At 44.0% G+C, this 23,499-nt stretch overlaps 1 protein-coding gene across 8 annotated transcripts in view; it reads right to left on the reverse strand.

Moving 5' to 3' along the window:
* TACC1 (transforming acidic coiled-coil containing protein 1) overlaps positions 1-22,920 on the reverse strand; it is a 93,793-nt gene extending 70,873 nt beyond the window's left edge. For 4 of the 8 annotated variants that reach the window (XM_054566000.1, XM_054565993.1, XM_054565992.1 and 1 more), the window contains exon 1: positions 3,171-3,282. In XM_054566000.1, the coding sequence (XP_054421975.1) occupies positions 3,171-3,247 (77 nt within the window). In that variant the 5' untranslated portion in view covers positions 3,248-3,282. Of the gene's footprint in view, positions 1-3,170; positions 3,283-22,838 lie in introns of those variants that run through there. The other 4 variants (XM_054565996.1, XM_054565995.1, XM_054565994.1 and 1 more) reach the window with 2 other exon arrangements.
* Positions 22,921-23,499: the final 579 nt, after the last annotated feature.

The following is a 23,499-nucleotide window of genomic DNA, read 5'->3' on the forward strand; positions in this document are numbered from 1 at the left end:
CTGCTTCATAGGCACGTGTCCGTGTGAATGTATTAATAATAACTCAGGTGCTGGTCGCTGGTTCAGGACCGGGCCCTGCGCTGATCATACACACCACTTCAAAGAGTAGGTACAATTACAATTGACATTTGAAAGATACAGAAATTTGCCCAACTGAGGAGGTGCATTATTTTCCAAAGCTCCCTGAACTACGTTAGCATGCGATCTAGTTGGAATTTCAACCCAGGTCGGCCTCATTCTCCAGGTTCTGCATTTAATCACCATATGGTGCCGCCTCCCTGAATAAACAAAGTGAAATTTCCCCCAGCTTTTACCAAAGCCAGCTCATTTGTTTCCTTGGGTTTGGGGAAGGTAGACAACTACAATATTAAAAAATAATGAGTTTTATCTTAAGATCATTTTTTTTTATGTACCTCCACACTTGTTTATATTTCACAACAGAGCTCTGCTTAGAGGTTTATCTGGTTACATTTAGCACTTGATTAAATTGTTCTGAAATGTATATTGGGAACATTCTGAGACATAATTTCTCCCTCAAAAGAAAAATGTCTGCAGTAATGCTCTACTTGTGAGATTTTCATGTATTTATTTATAAAAAGGAACAATAGATTTTGAAAATGCAACAGCCTGAGGAGGAGAACTTCCTTGAGGTCAGTGTTATCCATGACAGCCACATGTCCGGCAGGAAATCTGCAGCCGGCGATGTTAACAATGAATCCCCCGCTTTCTTAGACCCTGGAGAGACTTGTGGCTCGCACATCTGACCAAGGCAGGACTTGGATAAAAGCATACTTTTTGCTTTTCATGTATATTATAGGCATGGAATCATATTTCTAAAGAGACTTTCACCAGCTACATGCCAACTGGTTTGCAGGGTTGAGTCATTAAGCACAGCCTGCACACCCTGATGAAGCTAATTAATAATCCCAACACTGCCTATGTGTGTTTATGGGCTTCTTAATTGCATTCACTTGAGTAGGGTGGGGATCCCCAGGCTGTATTCCCAGGTGAAGTCCAAGGATGAGCTTTTATGTTGGTCTTTATCAGGTAAGATTTGCTAAATATATAAGGTACATGCAGAACCTCATTGGAGAGAGAGATCCTCTATCTCTTGCCAAACCACTGGATAATTTAACAACTCAGAATCCAAATTCCTTACCCTAACAACTGAATCCTGCACAGAAAGCACTGAGTTCATTTCTTCAGCATGCTCTCAGCGAATGGTTCCAATATTTACTTTCAAGATACACACACACACACACACACACACACACACGCTAACAGCCACATGTTCACAAAGATTAAATAGTTAATTTTTATCCTTGGTAAAACAATATATTGCTCAGAGATAAAACTATAACTTGTTATTCATATATACATGATGTTATGTCATCCTCAGAACAGCCCATGAAGTGGACATTGTTTTCATTTGCCTTTTACCAACAAGGAAACGGACACAGAGAGGGTAAGGAACAGATAAAAGCTCTCCAGCTGTTAAGGAGCAGAGCCTAGAATTAAACCCAGGGCTATCTGCCTCCAAAACTTTTAACTTCATCTCAGCGTTCCACTGCCTCTTATGTTTGGTTTTTTTAAAAGTTAAATCAATTTTGGTACTTTCCTCTTATTTGGTCTTAAGCATTGCTAATTCAGATTTCTCTCTTATTTGGGAAGAACTGAAAAAAAAATGGGGTGTGTTCTGCCAGCAGAGATAAAAGTTTGTTTCTGCCTTGGCCGGGTAGCTCAGTTGCTTAGAGCATCTTCCTCACATACCAAGTTGTGGGTTTGATCCCTCGTCAAGGCACATACAAGAAGCAACCAGTGAATGCATAAATGGATGGAGCATCCAATGTGTCTCTCTCTCTACCTTCCTCTCCCCCTCCCTCTCTTTCTTTCAGATCAATCAATAAAAATCTTTTTGAAAAGTTTGTTTCCTTAGTCCCAACTCTCCTGTAGGAGGCAGTGGCAGTACAACCTCTGAAGTTAGACAGCCTGGTTCCACTACATCTAGCTGTGTGACCTTGGACAGGTCGCCTAATCTCCCTGCACTTCAGTTTCCTCACCAGTAAGATGAGGCAATTAATAGAAACTAACTCAGTGTTCTTGGGGATCAAATAACACAATATTTAGGACAGAGTTTCCACATTGTATGTGTTCAATCATTCTCAGCAATTCTTATGATTAATAAGCTACCTGAACTAAGTTTAGATAAGTGATCATATGTAAACATCAGAAGACACAACTAACATATCTATCATTTGGTTATTCAGGAAGCTCTTTTGCCTCGAAAAGATAATCAAAAAGCCCTTTCAAAAGGCCCAGGCTGCCTGCATGTGATGGCTAAGTGTATCTCTCTCAAACTAAATAGCTTTGACATTGGATGAATTAAAACAGACTGCGGATTCCTTGACATTACCTCATCTTCAAGATTCATACACAGTCTAAAAAATTTTAAATTAAACACTTAAAGATCGTTTGGATTCTCAACTAAATAGTTGTCAACGCATCCTCTCTGGCAAGAAGCATGGCCATCTTTCAAACCGTGCAACTTGCTCTAATCTCTTTCTCTAAAAATGCTTGCATTTCAGTACTTGGTGTCCCCAATTGTTGCTGTCCCCGAACAAAAGCCTAATTGCTGCTGGTACAATACAGCTCTTTCTCTGAGATCACCATGAAGACCTCGGAACAAACAGGAGAGGGAGTTCTTGTGAGCAGCAAGCATTGCATCAAAATCCCTGGACCCTGAAGGCCAACACGAGCTGAGTTATCTTGGAGACTGGAGTCCCGTGCTATGCTCTCCCCTCCCTGCAAATAACTCGGTCTCCTTAATGTTTCCGAGCTCTTTAGCACACGTGTGTTTTCCTGCTTGAACGAGGCTGGAAAACTCGAGGTCCCCTTCTCCCACCCGCGCAGCGAAACCAGGAGGGCAGCAGTCCTGCTTGGGCGCGATTTTGTCGCGGCGGGGTCGTGGCCGGGTGGGCGCCCCCAGGGCCCCGCAGGGCGAGGCTCGGGGCGGGATGTCCCACCAGGCCAACCCCGGAGTCCCTGCGCCCCGGCTCGCCCGAGCGGTAACCCCAACTTCCCAGCCCTTGTGGGACAGGCGCCGGGAGTTTCATTCCTGGCTAGCACGCAAACCCCCAAACGACGGCCCCGGTGAGGCCTCTGGGACTCACGCGGTTTCTCTGGGTCTTGGGGGCCGCTCCCCGGCTGGCTCCCGGCCCCTCGGGGTCTGAGAGTGGGCGCCTCCCATGGCTCGGAGCTCGCGCCCTGGCTTGCGCCCGCCTGTTCTCCACTGCGCGCTGGCCGGACCCGGACCCTAGGCGGGGAGGAGACGGCGGGGCGGGAGGATGGGTGGGGCCGAGGGGTGGGAGGGGGTGGCGGGGAGCCCTGCTTCAGGGTCCCGGGCGGGGAAAGCCGCCGAAAGGACCGAGCCGGAGACGCGCCTGTTCTCCGCCAATTGTAGGGTTCAGCCTGTGCCGCTGCCCGGGTCACCCGCCAGGGGACACCGCAGAGCAGTGCAGATGCCCAGGTCATACCCGCACTCGGGCAGCGGGCACTGCATCTCCCAGCCAGGGAGCCCCAAGGCGACGGAGGGCAACAGGTGGAGTGGACTGGCGGCCTGGGCGCGCCCCCGGGGCCCCGCGAACCCGGGGAAACTCGCTGTCTTCGGCCCTCCCAGCCCGGGGCGGCGGGCAGGCGCCGGAGGAAATGCAGCGCCAGGCTAAAGGGGAACCGCGGGGAAGAGGCAGCTCTGCGGAGAGGCACCAGTAGCGGGCGGTGTGCGCCCGAGCTGGAGACGAGCTGCTGTGCTAAGCCAGCAGCTCCTCCCGCACGCGGGCGGGAGGAAGGCCTGGACTGAGTTCCACCGAAAACTGCGTTCACCCTGGTTCTGCCCCCGACTAGCTGTGTGAATTGGAACAAGTTACTTCACCCTCTCCGAATCATTTCTTGATTAATAAAATAACGGAGTGTATTTATTTTGACCTCTTAGCGTCCTTTCTGATTTTGATAACCAATGAATGGATGTTCTTCCAAACCCAGAGGAAAAATGGACCCTATCCCTCCCATTGTACCTAATAACTCCCTTTTCAGAATATTTCATGCTCTTTCCCGCCCGTTCCTACTCCACTCTCTCCTCTCCAGCCATCTCTCCACCACCCCCAGCGTTTTGGGGTTTTTTTTATTTGGGAAGCGGCACAAAGATTGGAGTGCCTTTTTTTTTTTTTTTAAGCTAACACCTATTTACCCTTTCAGACCCAATGCATACCTCTTTTCTCTAACATTATCCTGAATAACATTACATCCTTTTTTGTTATTGTCTGTCTCCTACACTGGAATGTAAACTCCGTGAAGACAGAAAATTTATTTTTGTTTCCTGTTCCTGCTTGGCACTCAGTTGTTGATATAAGTATTTATCCTATATACATGTTATTAACCTCTCTTCCCTGTGTTCCCATAGTACTTGTTAATTTCTCTAACATAGCATTTACCAATCTTATTTTGTAATTATCTCTTCACTTTGTTCGTCTTTCCACTAGAATCTGAGTTCTTTAATGGCAAGAACGCTCTCTTATCTCTGTATCCAAGCTCAGTGCCTGGCACAGTGCCTGTATCTTGTGGCCTGTAGGCAATATTTGCTGAATGAATGAATGAATGAATGAATGAGCCTGTGAGCAGGCGGCACACAGAATGGTGTTCAACATGAACTGTCATTCTTGACTGGAAGCTCTAGGAGAATAAAGATGTATGTGGCTATTTTTTAATGTTTCCAGAAAACTCATAATAAAGATTTATTTATAAATATATTTTTATAAATATATAGAGACTTACAACAGATCTCTCTTTTTTAGTGTTGAATTTTGACTTCCTGTTTATACATTATACATTATCTTCACTCCATTATAGTTAGAAGGTTCCTAGAGTTCAGGATGCTGCCACCTTGTTGACATGTACATCATAGTATTTGGGAGTGGGAACATAAACATTAATTTGTAAAAATGTAGTGAGACTGAATTGAGGTCTCATGGGAAGCATTTCAAATAGCTAAAGAAAAGTTGACTCTTGGCAGATAGTTTTTTTAAGTTCAAAGTCTTCACACATTCTATGGGGAATACTTTGGCAATGTCATTGAAGAGCCAATGATATCAGAAACATGACCCTAACAAAGCTGTGGTCCTCTCCAGGGGGAACACTCAGCCTCTTAGTGAGAAAGGACTTTATTCCAAGGAAAGATGGGAGGGGGGTGATAGGAGAGGAGGGTAAGGATGGAAAAGTTGTTTTTCTACCCGGTGGACAAGGTGGGCCTTTGGGAAGAGGTTTATTACTGTAAGTGCAGAGAGGCATAGCATAGCGCCACTAAAATGGTTTTAAAAAATGGAAAAAATGAAACCCACACCCTACTGTAGTGCAGAGAAACTGAGACGGGGGCAGGGAAGAGTCTGTAAAATAATGTGAAAGGTTGTCTATATGGGACCCAATTGCATCTCTGCAGAGATGCTTGTGTTTACTGATTTGCTACCCTACCTGGTACAGACAAGAGCAGTTGGGGCTTCAGACCCAGGAATGTGAAGACAATGAGGGGGAAGTCTCGTCTCTGGGAAGTAAACTTAGGAGAGTCTTTCAGGAAAAATACCCAGGATAGACCTGAGAGCCCCAGATATGTAATGATTAGCCCTTTTTGTGCAAATGGAGCTCAGTTCTCTTTCTCCATCCCAGAGACTGTTCCCAGATCACCAATAAAGGAACAGGCTACGCGGTATCTGCAAATCCTCTGCCTAATGTCCCTTGGTTTAAAACTCTTCATGTTCTTTATATTTCCATAACAAAACAAAGTAAAAGCCTTTGCATTCCTAATGAAGATACAGAATTGTTACCATGCAATCACAGTTGTCTGAGAAAAATTATTAAACCCATGGAAATGGCTCCTCTCCCTTGTGCGGTCCTGCAGCTGTAAGTGTGGATGACCCTGCTGTCACCTGACCCATTAACTGAGCACATAATGCCAGTTCTGGGGGTCAGAACCAATCACACCGCTGAAGAGTTCTCCTTCAAGCAGAGGAGAATAGCTGGGACCACTTGCTGTTGCACCAGTAAGGAGTAAAGGGAAAAGAAAACCAGACTATATGGCGTCCTGTAGTTTCTGCCAAATGTGACCAGAGTAGAAGAAACAGAAGAAGAGAGGAGGGAGGCAGCCCACATTTTTCAGTCCCTGGGTCAGTGGGCTGCTGACCATGATGGCGAGTCAGGACCAAAGGAGATGTGTGGCCAGCAGCGGAGTCTCGGAGGGGCAGTACTTAATACCTACTGTTAAGGTTTCCATTTGGGAACCTCTGCCAGAGAGTCAGTTTTTAAACATTGAAAAAATAGTAACGAAAGACAACTTAAGAAACTGAAACTCAGGATTGCTCCCAAGACTGCAAAATATACCCTTCAGTATCAAAACTTCCCCCTAGAATGCTACTCATACTTCATAGGGGGATGGGAGCTAACAGGTGTGGGATTCCAGGTACGTGGGAACTGAGCACTTTTTACGTACCAGACTCTGTTCTAAGTGCTTTCAATTTATTACATCATTTAATGTTCGTCACAGCCTTCTGGGTAGGCGTGTTCTGTATCCTCAATCTACAAATGAGTAAAGTGAGGCACAGAAAGGTTCAATGTGCCCAAGGCCACACAGGTAGAAAATGGCAGAGCTGGAATTCAGTCAGGTGGGCTAGCTCCACAGCGATCGCATAGAGCTCAGCTTCCGTGCTGTTTCTCTAATTTTTATACTGCAGTAAGTGGTGTCTCCAGTATTTAAAACCGGTTCTATCTTGATTACAAAGTTGATGTTCAACATGGATTTTTTTCTGCCCAGCAATCATGGCAAATGAGTATTATCCTTCAAAGCAACTGGCTTGGGAAGTTACATGCTTATCTCAGAGCTGTACCATCTTCCCTTTTTTGGAAATTGTTTAAATGCCAAATTTATACTATACTTGGATTTACTACTGAAGAGCCACCTATTGTTCTAGAAATCAGGTAGTGTAAGTGCTCCAACATTGTTCTCCTTTTTCAAAATCATTTTGGCTATTCTAGGTCCTTTATCTTTCCATATAAAATTAAAAACAAACTTGTTAATTTCCTTTGGCGGAGGGTCCATAGGGGTTTTTGTTTAATGTTTTGGTCAATGGGATAAAAACAAAGGTACCAAGTTCAACTCCCAGGAAGTATCATAAGTGGGGAGTGAGGAGGTACTACAGTCTGAATGTTGGTGTCCCCCAAATCGCATATGTTAAAGTTCTAACCTCCACAGGTGATGATATTAGGAGATGCGACCTTTGGGAGATGCTCCATGCATGAGGGTGGAGCACTTATTAATGGGATGAATGGCCTTATCAAAGATGCTCCAGAGAGAAGAGATCCCTCTCCCTTCTCTCATGTGAGGACACAGAGGGCACCGGCTGTGAACGAGGAAAACGGCTTCACCAGCATACAACCATGCTGGTGCCCTGATGTTGGAATTCTAGGCTTCAAAACTGAGAGAAACAAGTGTCTGGGTTTTAAAACTACGTTTATTGATCTTAGAGAGGAGGTAGAAAGAGAGAAACATCAATGTGAGAGAAAACATCAATAAGTAGGTATGCTCCCTGATCAGGAACCCAAGCCCAAACCTTTTGGTGTACAGGACGATGCTCCAACCAGCTGAGCTGCACCAGCCAGGGCTAAATTTCTGCGTGTGCTTTTTTTAATTAAAGCTACCCAGTATATAGTATATTGCCATCGAAGCCCAAATGGACTAAGACAGGAAGTAAACACTTTGGGCGCCCTTTCTTTTCACTGCAGGCTGAAATGAAGATGAGATAGTTGAATTCACACAGTCATGCTGAATCCTGAGGTTGAAGGAGCCTAAATCCATTACGCTCTGGAGCTTCTGAGCCTATGCTGGATTGCCTACCTACAGAGTCCTTCTTTGTGAGAGAAAAATGAGTGGCCACTAACAGTTTTGACTTCTGTGAGACTCAGAAAATGCAAATCCTAAACAATATTCTGGTCATTAAATTGAGGGAAAAAAAGAGTCCTGTTATCCGTACCTGGAAGAACTGTATCACTGCCGGCAATCACTCCATCTTTCTCTCCAGATAAAGAGTGCTATGTAAATTAGCCCTAACCCTAATATGGCTATACCTCATTTTATTGCACTTTGTTTTATTGCACCTTGCAGATACTGCATTTTTTATAAATTCAAGTTTTGTGGCAACCCTTGAGTTGCACAAGTCAATTAGCACCATTTTTCCAATAGTGTTTTCTCACTTTATGGCTCTGTGTCACATTTGGCAACTATCACAATATTTCAGAGCTTTTCATAATGCTTATATTTGTTATGGTGATCTGTGATCAGTGATTGTAATTGTTTGGGGGCACCATGAACCATTCCCATATACAATAGCAAACCTAGTCGATAAATATTGTGTGTGTTCTGAGTGTCCCACTAACTGGTCGTTCCTCACTCTCTCCCAGGCCTCCCTATACCCTGAGACACAATAATATTGAAATTAGGCCAATTAATAAACCTCCAATGGCTTCTAAGCATTCAAGTGAAAGGAAGAGTCATGTTTCTCACTTTAAAACAAAAGCTAGAAATGATTAAATTTAGTCAGGAATGCATGTCAAAAGCTGTGAGAGACCAAAAGCTAGGCCTCTGGTACCAAACAGTTAGCCAAGTTGTGAATCCGAAGGAAAAGTTCTTGGAGAAAATTAAGTGCTTCTCCAGTGAACATATGAATGATAGGAAAGGAAAAAAGCCTTATTGCTGATATGAAGAAAGTTTGAGTGGTCTGGTTAGGAGATCAAACCAACCAAATATTCCCTTAAGCCAAAGCCTAACCCACAGCAAGGCCCTAATTCTCTTCAATTCTACAAAGGCTGAGAGAGGTGAGGAAGCTGCAGAAGAAAAATGTGGAGCTAGCAGAGGCTGTTTCGTGATGTTTAAGGAAAAAGCCATTTTCATAACATAAACATGCAAGGTGAAACAGCAAGTGCTGATACTGAAGCTGCAGCAAGTTATCCACAAGATCCAGCTAAGATAATGCATGAAGGTGACTACACTACACACCAGGTTTTCAATGTTGATGAAACAGTCTTATATTGGAAGAAGATGTCATCTAGGAATCTCATAGCTAGAGAGAAGTCAATGCCTGGCTTGAGATCTTCAAAGGACAGGCTGACTCTCTTGTTAGCAGCTAATGAAGCTGGTGACTTTAACTTGAAGCCAATGCTAGGGATCCTTAAGAAATAGGCTAAATCTACTCTGCCTATTCTCTCATAAGTGGAACAAAGACTGGATGACAGAACATCTGTTTACAACATGGTTTACTGAATCTTTTAAGCCCACTGTTGAGACTTACTGCTCAGAAAAAAAAGATTCCTTTCAAAATAGTACTGCTCATTGACAAAACACCTGGTCAACCAGGATCTCCAAGAGAGATGTACAACAAGACTAATGTTTTCCTGCCTGCTAACACAACTTTCATTCTGCAGCCCATAGATTAAGGAACAATTCTGACTTTCAAGTATTATTATTTAACAAATACATTTTGTAAGGCTATTCTTGCCATAAATAGTGAGTCCTCTGATGGATGTTGGCAAAGTAAATTAAAATCCTTCTGGAAAGGATTCACCATTCTAGATGACATTAAGAACATTTGTAATTCATGGGAAGAGATCCAAATATCAATATTAGCAGGAGTTTAAAAGAAGTTGATTCCAACCCTCATGGATTACTTTGAGGGGTTCAAGACTTCAATGGAGGAAGCAACTGCAGATGAGGTGTAAATAGAATTAGAAGTGGAACCTAAAGATGTGACTGAATTGCGGCAATCTTGTGATAAAACTTTAGCAGGGGTGTCTAAACTTTTGGCATCTCTGGGCCACACTGGAAGAAGAAGAGTTGTCTTGGGCCACACATTAAATACATTGCAATATGTAATCACAATAAATCTCATCATGTTTTAAGTAAATTTACAATTTTGTGTTGGGCTGCATTCAAAGCCATCTTGGGCCACCTGCGGCCTGGGGTTGGACACCCCTGTTAATGGATGAGGAGTTGCTTCTTATGGATGAGTGAAAAAAAAAAAGGAAATTTTTTGAGATGGAATCTACTCCAGTAAAGATGCTGTGGAGATTGTTGAAATGACAACAGAGGATTTAGAATATTATATAAACCTGTTGATAAAGCAGCAGCAGGGTTTGAGAGCATTGACTCCCATTTTGAAGGAACTTCTACTGTATGTAAAATGCTATCAAACAGCATCACATGCTACAGAGAAATAGTCCAACAAAGGAAGAGTCAATTGATGCAGCAAATTTCATTGTTCTCTTATTTCAAAAAATTTCTACAGCCATCCCAACCGTCAGCAACCACCACCCTGATCAGTCAGCAGCCATTAACATCAAGGCAAGACCCTCCCCACTAGTGAAATGATTATGACTTGCTGAAGGCTCAGATGGTGGTTAGCATTTTTTAGCAATCAAATATTTTTAAATCAAGGCACGTACATTGTTTTTTAGAGATAATGTGATTGCACACTTAATAGGTTATAGTATAGTATACGTGTAACTTTTATATGCATTGAAAAACCAAAATGTTTGTGGCTTGCTTTAGTGTGATATTTGCTTTATTGTGGTGGTCTGGAACTGAACCTGCATTATATCCAAGGTGTATCTGCGCTTCCTGAAGTTTAGCTCTGGCTAAATCTGTCCATAAAACCTCCCCCCAGCCAGCATTACTAAGCAAAATTATGCCTTATTCCAAATAAACTTCCTCCAACTAAATGTTTTAGTTCTCTTCTTCCCTAATGCTCTCCTGAGTGTTTCATTCATTCATTCATTCATTCACTCAACAAATATATTTATAAATGCCTGCCCTTACGTCTGTCAGTTTGAATTCATCTTCCCAAAAATGGTGGATGAAGTGAGAGTTGCGTGAGGCCTGCTACGAGCCTCAAGATGACCCACTTGCAAATCTATACTCTAATTCCACCTCACATCATTGTTTGGCACTGCCTACACATAAGGGAAAAATCAAAACTAAGAGACTGATTCTTAGAACAAAGCGGGAAAGGCTCTTAGAGGCCATCAGGTTCCACCTTCTTATATTTATGTAAGTGAACGAAGGCCATGATGCTGGAGATGTGCCCAGGGTTAAGGACGCCGCACCAAAGCTGGAGCCAGGGCTCAGATTTCCCCACTCCTACCCAGTCCTTTGTTCTTTCCTCGATCCTTATTTCCTTCATTCACACTTGACCCAAATACAAAGATTACATATCTGTTATTTTGATTAGAAAATTTTTCAAAATTACTTTAAAAACCATCCCAGTTATACTCAGTGTCAAAGAGAGAAATTCCCTTTGGTGATTTGTCTTTGAATTTATTCTCAGTTTACACTGAAGAGAGAACACATCAACAACCCTGGTCAGGACCTTTTCTTTGGCCTTGAAACCCTTGGGACTGAAGAAAATTAATTCAGGTGAAAGTCACATGCTAACTTACAAGGTAGGTTTTCAGTGCAAGTTTCCAGCCAAATGCCTTTTGCCTAAGGCTGATTCTCAGAAATTCCTCTATAATTCCACCAACCATTCTGTGTGTGACCGTCCTCTTGACAGTAAAACTGAATTCTGCCAAAAAAAAAAGTCTTTGTTCCCTGTTTCAAGGTGATGCAACTGTCAACTCTAATAAGTTGGCAGTTTCCAGAAGAGAGCTTGTGCTTCTGACCTGTGACCCTGCTCTTCTACTGTGGGAACAGCTGCCAAGTTCACAATTTCAGTCTGCGTTCTTCGGGAGTGGAATGCAAGCACTTTAAGAAAAAAAAGAAAACTTCTTTCCTTTTTCATTTCATTTACTTGTCATTTCTATTCCTACATAATGGTTCAGGGACAGTACACTCTTTGTGCGCTTTTATTGATTTTTTTTTAAAGCAGGCTATTTTTTCTGCCCCAGTGTTGTTTTCAGAGACAGAAACTGCCTATAATTCAATCATCCTGGACTCAGTAACCACAAGTGTCATCCTGGAATATTAACTCTTCGTACTTTTTTGGGTCTCATGTCTCATGCAGCTTTGGCGTAATGCCCCAGAGCACCCTTTGGGTATTTAAACATGGATTTCAACCGTCTGTTCTTGGGGGTGGAAGGTAAAGAGAGTTCATCCACCAATACTTTTTTCCACCCTCTGACCCAGTAGGTTCTGGCTTTAGCCATCCCACTAAAACATGGCAATGCAGACAGGAAAACCAGAAGGTCGGCAAGAGCCCCGAGGGCCTGGGTTCCAGGCAGGGCTTTAGTCTGTGAAACTTCGATATTAAAATCTGTATGCCTGATCCATTGTATAAAAATAGCACGAATATAAAAAATGCTACGGTTCCCTGGCTGGGCAAAACAAAAGGGTCTGTGGAGTCTGAGTGTGCTACAAAGAAAGCAGAAGCAAATATCCAAAGGAAATGTCTAAAGAGAGACAAAGTAAATATAAAAATTTCCTTAGGCTTAGAAGTTAAGACTGCCTTAAGAGGCCACGTGAAAACCTTAAATATTTACCTAAGGACATTGGGAGTCAGACAGAGCTGTCAAGTTACTAGAATAAAACAGGCCTTTCACCTTAAGCAGGTAATACAAGAGGAAGAGTAAGCACGGGTATAAGAGAACATCAGAGCCACTCTTTCTTCAGAAAGTCTGAATGGATTCTACTTTCCTTTAGAGAATGATCAGAATTGAACTGGAATGATTCCTCACCTACAGATGAAAATCCCAGGGCACCCATGCGCATAGAAGTTAGGATGGAAGATAATGAAACTATCGTACCTTGCTAGGTGTGATACATGCATACGTCAATAGAGAATACTGTTATTTTGCTTTTTCCATACTCCAGGGAGCAGAAAGTTCCAATCAGGATTTGGTTTTTCAACTCTCAACTCACAAGCTTCGGATCTATATGCACCACCATGAACAGTCCCTGAAAGAAAGGAGGAGCTCTAACCTTGCCTGTAAGTCAGAGCAGGACATGGAATGTCAGTGCAAGAAGGAAAGCAGGGGCCCGAGCAAGATGGAATGAATGTGAGAAACGGAATACCTGTCTTGCCTGAATCAGACCAGGCCAAGCGACAGTCATAGAGCCCAAGAGCTGAAAGGGAGGGGCCAACGAGATCACCCATTTCCATATCCCACCTGATGCAGGAATGCTTTACTCTGGGTTCCTGACCAATGGTCAGCCAACCTCTGTTTGGAATTGTCAAAGATATTTCTGGCAGACCCAGAGTTGCAGCATTCAGATCCCTCTCCAAGAAAGGACTTAGCAACCCAGCTTCAAGGAACGTGGTTAGCTGATTGTCTCCAGCTGTTAGTGCCTTTAGAGCCTGCTTCTGCTTTTGAGCTGAGATCAGTCTTCTCTGGGAGCCCCCAGCCAATGGCTGAGCAAAGTGGTATAAAGGCCTGCCCATGCCTGCCCAACATGGGACCCCTCTAACGGGAAGGCTTCACTTCGGAGCCCTGCGTTGGTCAGGCAGAGACTTAGTCACAGCTGCACCACGCGTGAAGGCTCTCCTGCCCAAACTCGCTTCCACGCCTTTTTCTTTCCCAGGTGCTATTCCTCCACAAGCCTTGATGGGTGAAGCACAGGGGTTATTTTTAGCGTGTGAAGCTATTCGATATGATCCTATAATGGTGGCAGCATGACACTACAGATTTGTCAAAACCCATAGAACTTTACAGTACAAAGAGTGAACCTAATGTGTACAAATTAAAGAAAAATCATTTAAGAGATCAGAGGATCCCAGGATGGAATGCACACTACGACAAAGCAATCTAACTGTATTGCAAATGTTTGAAACGACGTCACTGAAGGGGCTGACCTAACTAACTTTGGACATGAGAGGCATCTGTAAGGCTGAAGGCAAAAGAAATTGAGCATAAGTATTAAATCTAACTGATAAAGTTGGCTCCCATGGGAGTACATGTTAACAATTCTAATACTACTATACACGTATACTGAAATTGATGTAAATGGATAGCAGATGGTGAGAGCCAGATTTCTCATTGCTGGATGGGAACTTATAGATAAGGAAAGGGAGGTCTAGAAAGATCCATGTGGTAATGAATTTGGGTTGGAGACATCAGTGTCAATTCATGTGTTGCTTAATATAGAGTCAGATGGTTACATATATAAATAGTTATGAATGTGTGTGTATACCCAGGTTAGTATGCACACACACATCTTCTTGCTCTATTAACTGAAAAGGACTAGAAGCAACAACACCTCAGTAGTAATAAGTATACCTGAGACCCAGGTCTCGGTTTTCAATACTATTCTCTAATAAAAGGAGCCAAGGCTACTCGGGGAAATGGCTGATTCTAGGACTGGGGCAGAAATACACAAGACGAGCCTTGAGCATCTTATACTGCCAGAATGTAAAGAAGTGCGCACACACACAAAAACCACAACAAACAAAAACAACACTGAAACACGCATTGGTGGTGGTATGACAAAGGGACACAGAAGTCAATGGAAAGAGTTCCCAATGGCCAAGGCTAGGGCAAATTGAACAATAAAATTAATAAATTAGTATTGGAGTATAACCTTAAGTGTAAAATAAAATGCATGAGTCTCTACTAATAAAAATAAATAATTAAATCAAGAGAAGAGACATATTCCATGAAGAAGAATTCCAGATAATTCATTTAGGAAGTACACCCTCAGGGAGGCAAGGCTTAACTCCCCATTCCCTTAGCATGAGCTCTGTGCGCGCAGCAACTTCCTTCCAAAGCGTACAGCATGGAAAGGGGAAAGAGAATGACTGTGCCATGGAAAAACCTTACAAACACTGCTGCATTCAGGAAATCGGGGTTAACGCCAACAGCGATAAGTCATACTGATAGTATGTACCCTGATATAATGCAATGAAATGGCACTTTACTTCCGTGATATTCCCAAGAATGCACAACTCCAGCATACTTGAGAGAAAAACATAAGACAAATCCCAGTTGAGAGGCACCCTACAAAATACTGGATTAACGGATTGACAGTCCTGGAAAATTTCAAGGTCATAGAAAGAAGGAAAGAAAAAAAAGAAAGGAAGGAAGGAAGAGGGAGGGAGAGAGGGAAGGAGGGAGGGAGGGAAGGAGGGAGGGAGGGAGGGAGGGAGGGAGGGAGGGAGGGAGGGAGGGAAGAAGAAAGAAAAGCCTGAGAAGCTGTCAAGCCAAGAGTAAGCTAAAGAGTCAACTAATAGATTTTCTTCTCTCTAATAAACAAAGACACTTGTATCAGTCAGCACCCTGGCAGGCTCTCCAATTTGAGAGTTTAATAAAGGAACTGTTTACAAAGATAGGTCTGAGTAGAGGCTGAGAGACTTCAAGAGATAGCAGTTTCCCAGGGCTGTATAGTGAGGAACACAGCCGTGTGGAGAGGGCTCTCTGACAGGAGTTGTGGTCTTCAGTCAGAGGACACAACCAGCCAGTGATAACCCAGCAGGAACACCTTTGGATCACTCTCCTCTCTTCCTCTGATTTTCAACTGTGGCCCCCATTGGCTGAACGTAACCAGAACTCAACTGCAAGAGAGCCATTCAGACCAGCCTCCTGGACACAGAGGAGAGTGGAGAAGGGTGGACAGTGGATTTACAAGGCTAAATGGAAGTATCCAGCACCCACATCATTTTAATCCCCTTTCAAGACCATCCTCATAACAGATTGGTTTTGAGAGACAGAGGGGCCCCTGGACGTTAGTTCTGCGGTCTTCGGGAAGTCACCACATCTCTAAGCCTCGCCCTCCTCATCTGTAAAATGAAGGGTTTGGATTAGGAAGTCTCACATCCCTTTCAGGCCTTATGCACATGATTCTAGAAGCAACGAAATGCCTTACCAGGCTATGGCTGATAGATGCCTGGAGCCCTGACAGCTGTTTATTTACTAAAGTATATGCAGACCTCTTTTTTCCATGACGCATCTCTGCATCTGTGCGAGGCTGTGCAGTGCGTGTTGGTTAGTGAGTGCTCCAAGGGAAGGAGCAGGCTTTGCTCACTCATGTATGCAGACATATTGCAGGCACGCTGGTAGAGGCAACCTGAGACTGAGAAGCCAGACTGGCCTCTGGACAAACAACTGCAAGAGGCGAGGAGGTAGGCTGAAGGGCAAGCCACTCACCAACATCAGGGTCAGCAGTTAGCGGGGACGCCTCTTTGTTCCTGAAGAAAACTTGAGGGGGCCTCCGCAGCTGGCGGCAGCTGGTACAGCCCCCAGGCTGGCCCGGCAACTCGGCTGGCAGGCCCAGCAAAGGGTCGGCTGCCAGCAACCACGCAGATGGTAATAATTAGCTAGAAAGTCAAACTATGGAAAGTTCCAAGGGTCCAAGAGAACCTCACATTGAACAATGAACACACAGGCCTTCCTCTGCTGCCTTGGGACATTTTGTTCTGTATTGTGCCTGCTTTTTCAACTACTGCCTGCTTTGGACTCTTCAAAACTTGTTTTGAAAATAGAGGGTAAGGCTAGGGAAGGGAATATCCTTATTACCTTTCCAGCGCTGAAAGTGAAGAAAGTGTAAGCCTTCCACTCCTAACCTTATATATCTTGGGTGACCTGGGATGTACAATAGATTTCCTTCCTTTTTCTAATTCCACCCTTAGCCATTAAATTAGGACCTTCCATAGCTACTGATGGGCTCCAAGTGAGTACTGGTTTAAAGTGTGATTAAGGTGTCTAAGAAGAACCTATGTTCCAAAATCCTTAAAAACCCTCCCAAAACATTGGACAGATATATGCAAAAGAAAAAAAAAAAGAACATGAAACTAGACCACCTTCTTACACCATATGCAAGAATAAACTCAAAATGGATTAAACGCTGAAATGTAATGCTTAAAACCATAAAACTCCTAGTAAAAAAAAATAGGTAGTAAATCGCTGACATTTCTCTTAGCAATATTTTTTCTGGTATATCTGCTTGAGCAAGGAAACAAAATAAATAAATAAATAAACAAATGGGACTATATCAAACTAAGAAGTTTTTGCACAGCAAAGGAAACCATCAATGAAACAAAAGACAACCTACTGAATGGGAGAAGATATTTGCCAACTCTATATCCTATAAGGGGTTAATATCCAAAATTTATAAAGAACTTATACAACTCAACCACCAAAAACCAAACAACTTAATTTAAAAATGGGCAGACACTGCTCCAAAGAGGACATGCAGATGGTCAACAGACATATGAAAAGATGCTCCATATCATTAATCATCAGAAAAATGAAAATTAAAACCACAATGAGATATCAGCTCACACCTGCCAGAATGGCTACCATCAGTAAATCAACAAACAACAAGTGCTGGTGAGGATGTGGACAAAAGGGAACCCTTAAGCAATGTCTGTGGGAATGCAGACTGGTGCAGCTGCTATGGAAAACGGTATGATGTTACTTCAAAAAATTAAATATGAAACTACCTTATAACCCAGTGATTCCATTTTTGGGTATTTATCCAAAGAAACCCAAAACACCAATTTGAAAGAATACATGCACCCCTATGCTCATTGCAGCACTATTTATAGTAGCAAATATGTGGAAGCAAACCAGGGGCTCATCAATAGATGAGTGGGTAAAAAAGCTGCGGTACACATATATGATGGAATACTACTCGGCCATGAAAAAGAATGAAAACTTACTATATGTGACAGCATGGATGGACCTAGAGGGTATTACACTAAGTGAAATAAGTCAGTTAGAGAAAGACAAATACCATATGATTTTATTTATATGTGGAATCTAAAGAACAGAACAAACAAAACCGGAAACAGACTCACAGATACAGAGAACAGACTGATGGTTGCCAAAGTGAGGGGGCTTGGGGGCTGGGTGAAAAAGATGAAGGGATTAAAAAGTACAAATCGATAGGTCCAGAACAGTCATAGGCATGTAAATTACAGCATAGGAAATATAGTCAATAATATTGTAATATCTACGTATGGTGCCAGTGGGGTACTGGAAATGTCGGGGGGGCGTTTTGTGAAGTATGTGATTGTCTAACCATCATGCTGTACAGCTGAAACGTATACAAAATAATATTGAATATAAACAGTTTTTGAAAAATAAACCTTAAATTTTAAAAACTGTCCCCAAACTGCTGATTCCTAAATTCTATTGTTATCATGTTTTCAGCCAAAAAAAGAAAAAAGAAAAAAAAAGAAAAGAAAGGAAAAGAAAAAGAAAAATGGATTCTTGTTAAAAACACACCCAGACTTGGGAGATGAGGGCTTTAAGGTTGTTCATTGAATTAAGGGCCTAAAGGCCTTGCTACAGATGAGGACGGAAAGGGAGTCTAGATGTGAGAGGTTGACGTGGCGGGAGGGAAAAGGGCCACTAGGGAAAAGAAAAGGACAAAGGCAGCGCCCTGAGCACCAGGAAGAATGTCACACACCGCAGCGGCTGCCTGGAGCGGACCGGGCTTGGGTCAGCACTCTAAACGTTTCGAACTTTCCGAAAAGCATCTTCTGTACCAAGTAACACATGAAAAGCTTTCAGTCTGGACTTCGGACCTTCTGAAAGGAATTTGTCTCCCCAGCTCGGGAGAGGTTAATAAGTTAATCACTGTGGTGTGTGGTTAGGGGCACCTACGAAGTCTCCTTCCTCCAAAATGCTTCTCCTCTTCACTATCACAGTGAAATTTAAGTCTCCCCCTAGAGCAGTACCTGCGTATCAATTCAAGTATTAATCACTGTCTAATGGTTTGCTAAAGGTCAAGCACTGGTGAGAGGAGGCTTGGATGAAAAACTAATAGGATTAATTGCAGAAGTGGGAGGCCGGAGTGTTGGGGCAGAGCTCGGCTCAGGGGCAGGCCACAGCCGGGGGCCCTTCTCTGTGTTGTTAGAGAGTGACTGAGATCCCTTCAGAGGAGGAGAGAGGAATCCTGGAGACAGGGCGGCCTTGGGAGCGCACCCAGAAAGGTTAAGAAGACAACCTGCTTCACGGGTTCACCCACACCTGGCCATGCCTGACAGTTTGCGTGCAGACGTGCGGTTGCCTCCCATCACGTGCCCTTTTCCTCTTCTGACCCTTGCCCTCCAAGACGCCTGCAGGTGTTGCGCTCAGACCTTGTGCTGGAGGCGTTACTGCTCCCTCCATCCACTTCTAAATAGAGCCCTCTTCAAGCAAATAGAAACGATTTACATCGGAGGGATTCAGTTTACTAGAACCATAATTTAAGGTTTAAACACCTGTACCCAAACCCCACAGTCCCTGTGTTAGAACCCCAACCGCAGCACTTACCAGCTGTGTGCTTTTGTGCATGCTATTTCTTTCTGTATATCTTTCTATCATCATTTCTGAACTGGGGATAATAATAGCTCTCAGCCGACAGGTGGTCATGAGGATTAAACACATGAGAATGCCTATGAAGCACTTGGCACAAGGCATGGCTCATAGTAAGTGCTCAATAAACGTCAGTTATTATTTTTTGCCTACTTTCACTTCCAGGAAAGGCAGGCCAACTGAGGCACACTAATTTCAAAATCATTGCCTATTTAATCTTGACTTCCGCTGTGCTCACACGTATGTTCTTTGAAAAAGTCACAGAATTCATTTGTAAGTCATGATCTCCTTACTGCGTTATTAATCAGCTTTATTTAGCTCTTAAATTTTGTATCTCACCCTGAAGCCCTAAAAATCATCCTTCCAAAAATACAAGTGGTTCAGCCAATGTTGTTTAGTCATTGATGAAAACAAGCATTAAAAAAATAACAATAGGTCTAATGGTTGGGACTAATTTCCACAACTACAAAGAAAAATAAATTATACTTGATTTAATCGAAAGACCCAGCTTGGCAAATCCAACCCCAAAGGTTTGTTGTGCCAGTTCTACCTCTTTAATCCCTGGCAGAGCTTCTAAGCTCTTTCTCGTGGGTTCTACGCTCTCTCTCCAGGGCCCTGGGTCCTTCCTGGCTGGGGTCCAGCCACAGCTCTCATACCCACCGCTCACAGTTTAAATTACTGGTGCCCATTTGATGGTTTCAAACACTAGTTACTTCTTATTTCCAGACTGCCTCCCAACTGCTTTACCTAAAATTAACCTAACAACCTCTTTTACGCATAATAACGTATATATTGCCTGCTTGCTGTGTGCCAGACACAGTTCTAAATGCTTTATGCGGACTAAGATATCACACTATCTTTATGAAATAGGTACTGTTATTTTTCATCCCTCTACATAGGATGTCATTATTTTGATAATTTTCATAAGACAACCTAGCTAATATGTGGCAGAGCAGGGATTTGAACAGGGGGGAGTCTGGCTCCAGAGCTGGCTCTCTGCCGCAAAACCCTATGACCTCTCAGAGGAGAGGTCAAGTTTATCAGAGCAACAGCTTGGACAAGAATCCCGACTCTGCTTTATCACAGATGTACCCTTCCTTCCATGGAACATTCTGTCCTGACCCTGTCGCTCTTCCTCCCGGGGGGTGTCCTTTGCCAAAAATATGAAAGAACCGTACTCACAATATTCCTCTTACCTCTGTTAAACAGGGCTTCAAAAATATTCAAGGCAGTTTGCTCTGATTCAAGGGACACGGCTGCAACCCTACCTTCACCACCACTAACTGTCTGGGCACCCTTGAGCAAGCTGCTTTATGTCTCTGCCTTTGGATTCCTCACCAACAGAGTGGACATTGTGCCAGAGGCTGCCTCACAGGGCTCTTGTGGGGAGTGCGTGAGCTATGTGTAATGTGCTCAGCACAAGGTCTCAATAAGTAAGCTGTTATCTTTAAGGAAGATCTATAATAACTGTTATGATTATTGATCACACAGCCCATAACTCTGAGCAGAAGTTGAGAAGAGCACATTCAAAAAAGACTGAGAGAGAGGCCTGGATGTAAGCTCAGCTCTCTGGGGCCCTGCCCCTGGTCTGTCTCTGCACATGAGTACGGGCTGCCTGAGATGCAAGCATTCAAGCCCAGAGCCCGGCTGGCACATGCCTCCCCAGGGTAATCATTAAGCAGGAGGCAGACGAGCAGGGCCAAGCCAGAAATCCCTCTGTAGACCAGCTCAGTGCCATAAGCCATCATGTCAGTCTAGACAGAGCATTCCTTGTGCCAGGTCAGCAGTTGAAAGTTTTTCAAAACTTTCTTTCCACTTATGATGCCCCACCATATAAGTCAGGCAAAGATGGAGCTGCTTTGTTGGAAGTGGGAAGTGGCGGGTCCTGGAGCACCCACAGACTCCTGGTTGAACTCCTCCCCAAAGGAGATCCTGCGCTCCTTCCAAAGAGCAACGATGTCTTTAGATCGCAGCTTAAGAAACATTTTCTAAGAGAAACAAACGTGTGTAAAGCACAAACTCTGTCCTAGGGAACTTAGAGTCTGGTGAGCTGGCAGCTGCAGTCTTGCACCGACTGGCAACTGAGCCCCGACGTGCCTGGTGGAAGGTACAAAGCTAACAGGGCACTGTTGCTCCCCCTTGCAGAGCTGAGGTTTTTCAGTGGCAAAGGACCCCTCCACATTCGCAAGGCCCAGCACTGGGGAGAGCATGCTTGCATTGTTCACCTGCTTCAGGACAATAATCCTTTACAATGAATTTACTTTTCACAACACCTCTCTGAGGTGGGTTTATTACTGTTCCGTTTCACAGATAAGGAAGCTGAGGCTGAGAGCATTGGGCTTGTCCAAAGCCACCCAGATAGACAAGGCTGGAACTGGACTCCACACTGGGGTTACCTCAGTACAGATCCCTCCCCTGCCACTTACTAGTTGTGTCCCCTGCCTCAATCTCCTCATCTGTGGAATGAGGATGATGATGATGATGATGATGCCTACCACCGTTAGAACGGTGCCTGGCACACAGAAAGTGCCCAACAAGGCTTAGTGGCTGCCTTGGGATCACCAAATTACAAGTTATGACTAGTTTTGTTCAATTCATTCTCCCAGTTATTTAGATTGTTATAGAGTAGTACACAGCAGCGTGTGGCAAAGGAGAAAAATATGTGGTTTACAGAAACCGATGCTGTAGAAATGCAGAGAAAGGGCATTTGAAATGCTTCATGACTGCTCCATAAATGAAGTATTTGGAGTATTCCTTGTGCAGAGTAACCGTGCTAAGTCCTCTGAGTCACTCCAGTGTCAGCACATGTGTTGCCAAAGCTAGCCTTTCAGCGATGACAGCTAGGAGCATGTCCCTAAGGAAGCCAAGGGCCACATGCAGCTTTATGGGTAAACCAGTTAGCTCCGCCACAGACAGCTAAGTCTCATGCGGCCTGGGCTCTGCCTATGAACACACAGCGCTGGCGCTCAAGGTGCCACATCTCCTTGGCTGGAGGAGCACCTCAAGGCGCGTGTCCCCATCCATAATGGTGAGTGGGAGACAGGGAAGGAAAAAGCATTGGGGGAACCAGAAGAATACGTGGTCCAGGTCCTGGGAAGCAGCTGAACCCCAGTTCATCATGACAAAAATGCCTTTTCCTAGACTTTCCATTTTGATCACTTCTCTCTGAATCTATCCAGAGCTGAAGGCATTTATAAATGCTCCTTGACATTTCAAGGAAGAGAGAGAGAGAGAGAGAGAGAGAGAGGAAGGAAGAAGGGAAGAAAGGAAATTCCCAGAACACTGTCGTAACCCTTTTCACATCAGAACTCAAACAAAACGTGTGCTTCCAGGGACCCAGGAATTAAGGTTAAATTGGGAAGGATGATGGGAGAAGAAATGCCTGACCTTATCCCCTGAGTCTACCCACCCACAAAATACACCGTCAGCAAAAATGCCCTCGGCCCAAGGCTTAAAGGACAAGTGCCTTTTGCTCAATACATGTCAAAGGATCGCAAGAATGTCAGCCCCTCCGTTCCTACCTGTTCGGCCTTGGTCCCAGGGTCGTTTCTCTCTGGCTCTCGCACCACCTGCTACAGATCCATCATCTCTTCTTGGGAAGCCGAGCCGCTGGTCAGGGAGGGGTTCCGCGGAAGGAAGGGGAGGGCAGGACTGAGATCAGCGATGTGGGGAGGCGATGGTCTCTGAACCAAGCACTTGGTTACAGGGAAAAGGATGTTTTGCAATTTGGGGCTTTAATTTCCAGAAGCAGAACAGGAAACGTCCACTGGGGCTGGGAGCTCAAGAGAGAGAAGTCGACTGTAGCCTGCCTGCAGAGGGGGATCTTCGAGAGCTCTGACCCGCAGGCCCGTCTGGAATTTAAAGCTCTGTCTGAATTCTGGTGGCTTCCCCCGTTACTCTTTCTTTCCTCTGGCCTTTTTTTTTTTTTTTTCCTCCTTAATGGAACGTCAGTTTCATTCCTGACATGCTGGAAAAATTTTCCTCTGCCTAAACTTGGCTCAGGAACACCCCCTCCTTGTGTGAGAGAATTTCTCCTGTTACACAGTTCAGCTTTTTTTTTTTTTTTTTTTAAGAGAGCTATTTGTTTTGCCAACTTTTGTGCTATGGACATTTTTTATGGATTTCTACCCCTCCCCCATGAACCTCTGAATTCCAAGAAATATATACACCCACATCCCTCTT

This window comes from Pteronotus mesoamericanus, unplaced genomic scaffold (assembly GCF_021234165.1).
Source record: "Pteronotus mesoamericanus isolate MK-2021 breed Mesoamerican mustached bat unplaced genomic scaffold, CSHL_Meso_final contig_169, whole genome shotgun sequence".
NCBI lineage: Eukaryota > Metazoa > Chordata > Mammalia > Chiroptera > Mormoopidae > Pteronotus > Pteronotus mesoamericanus.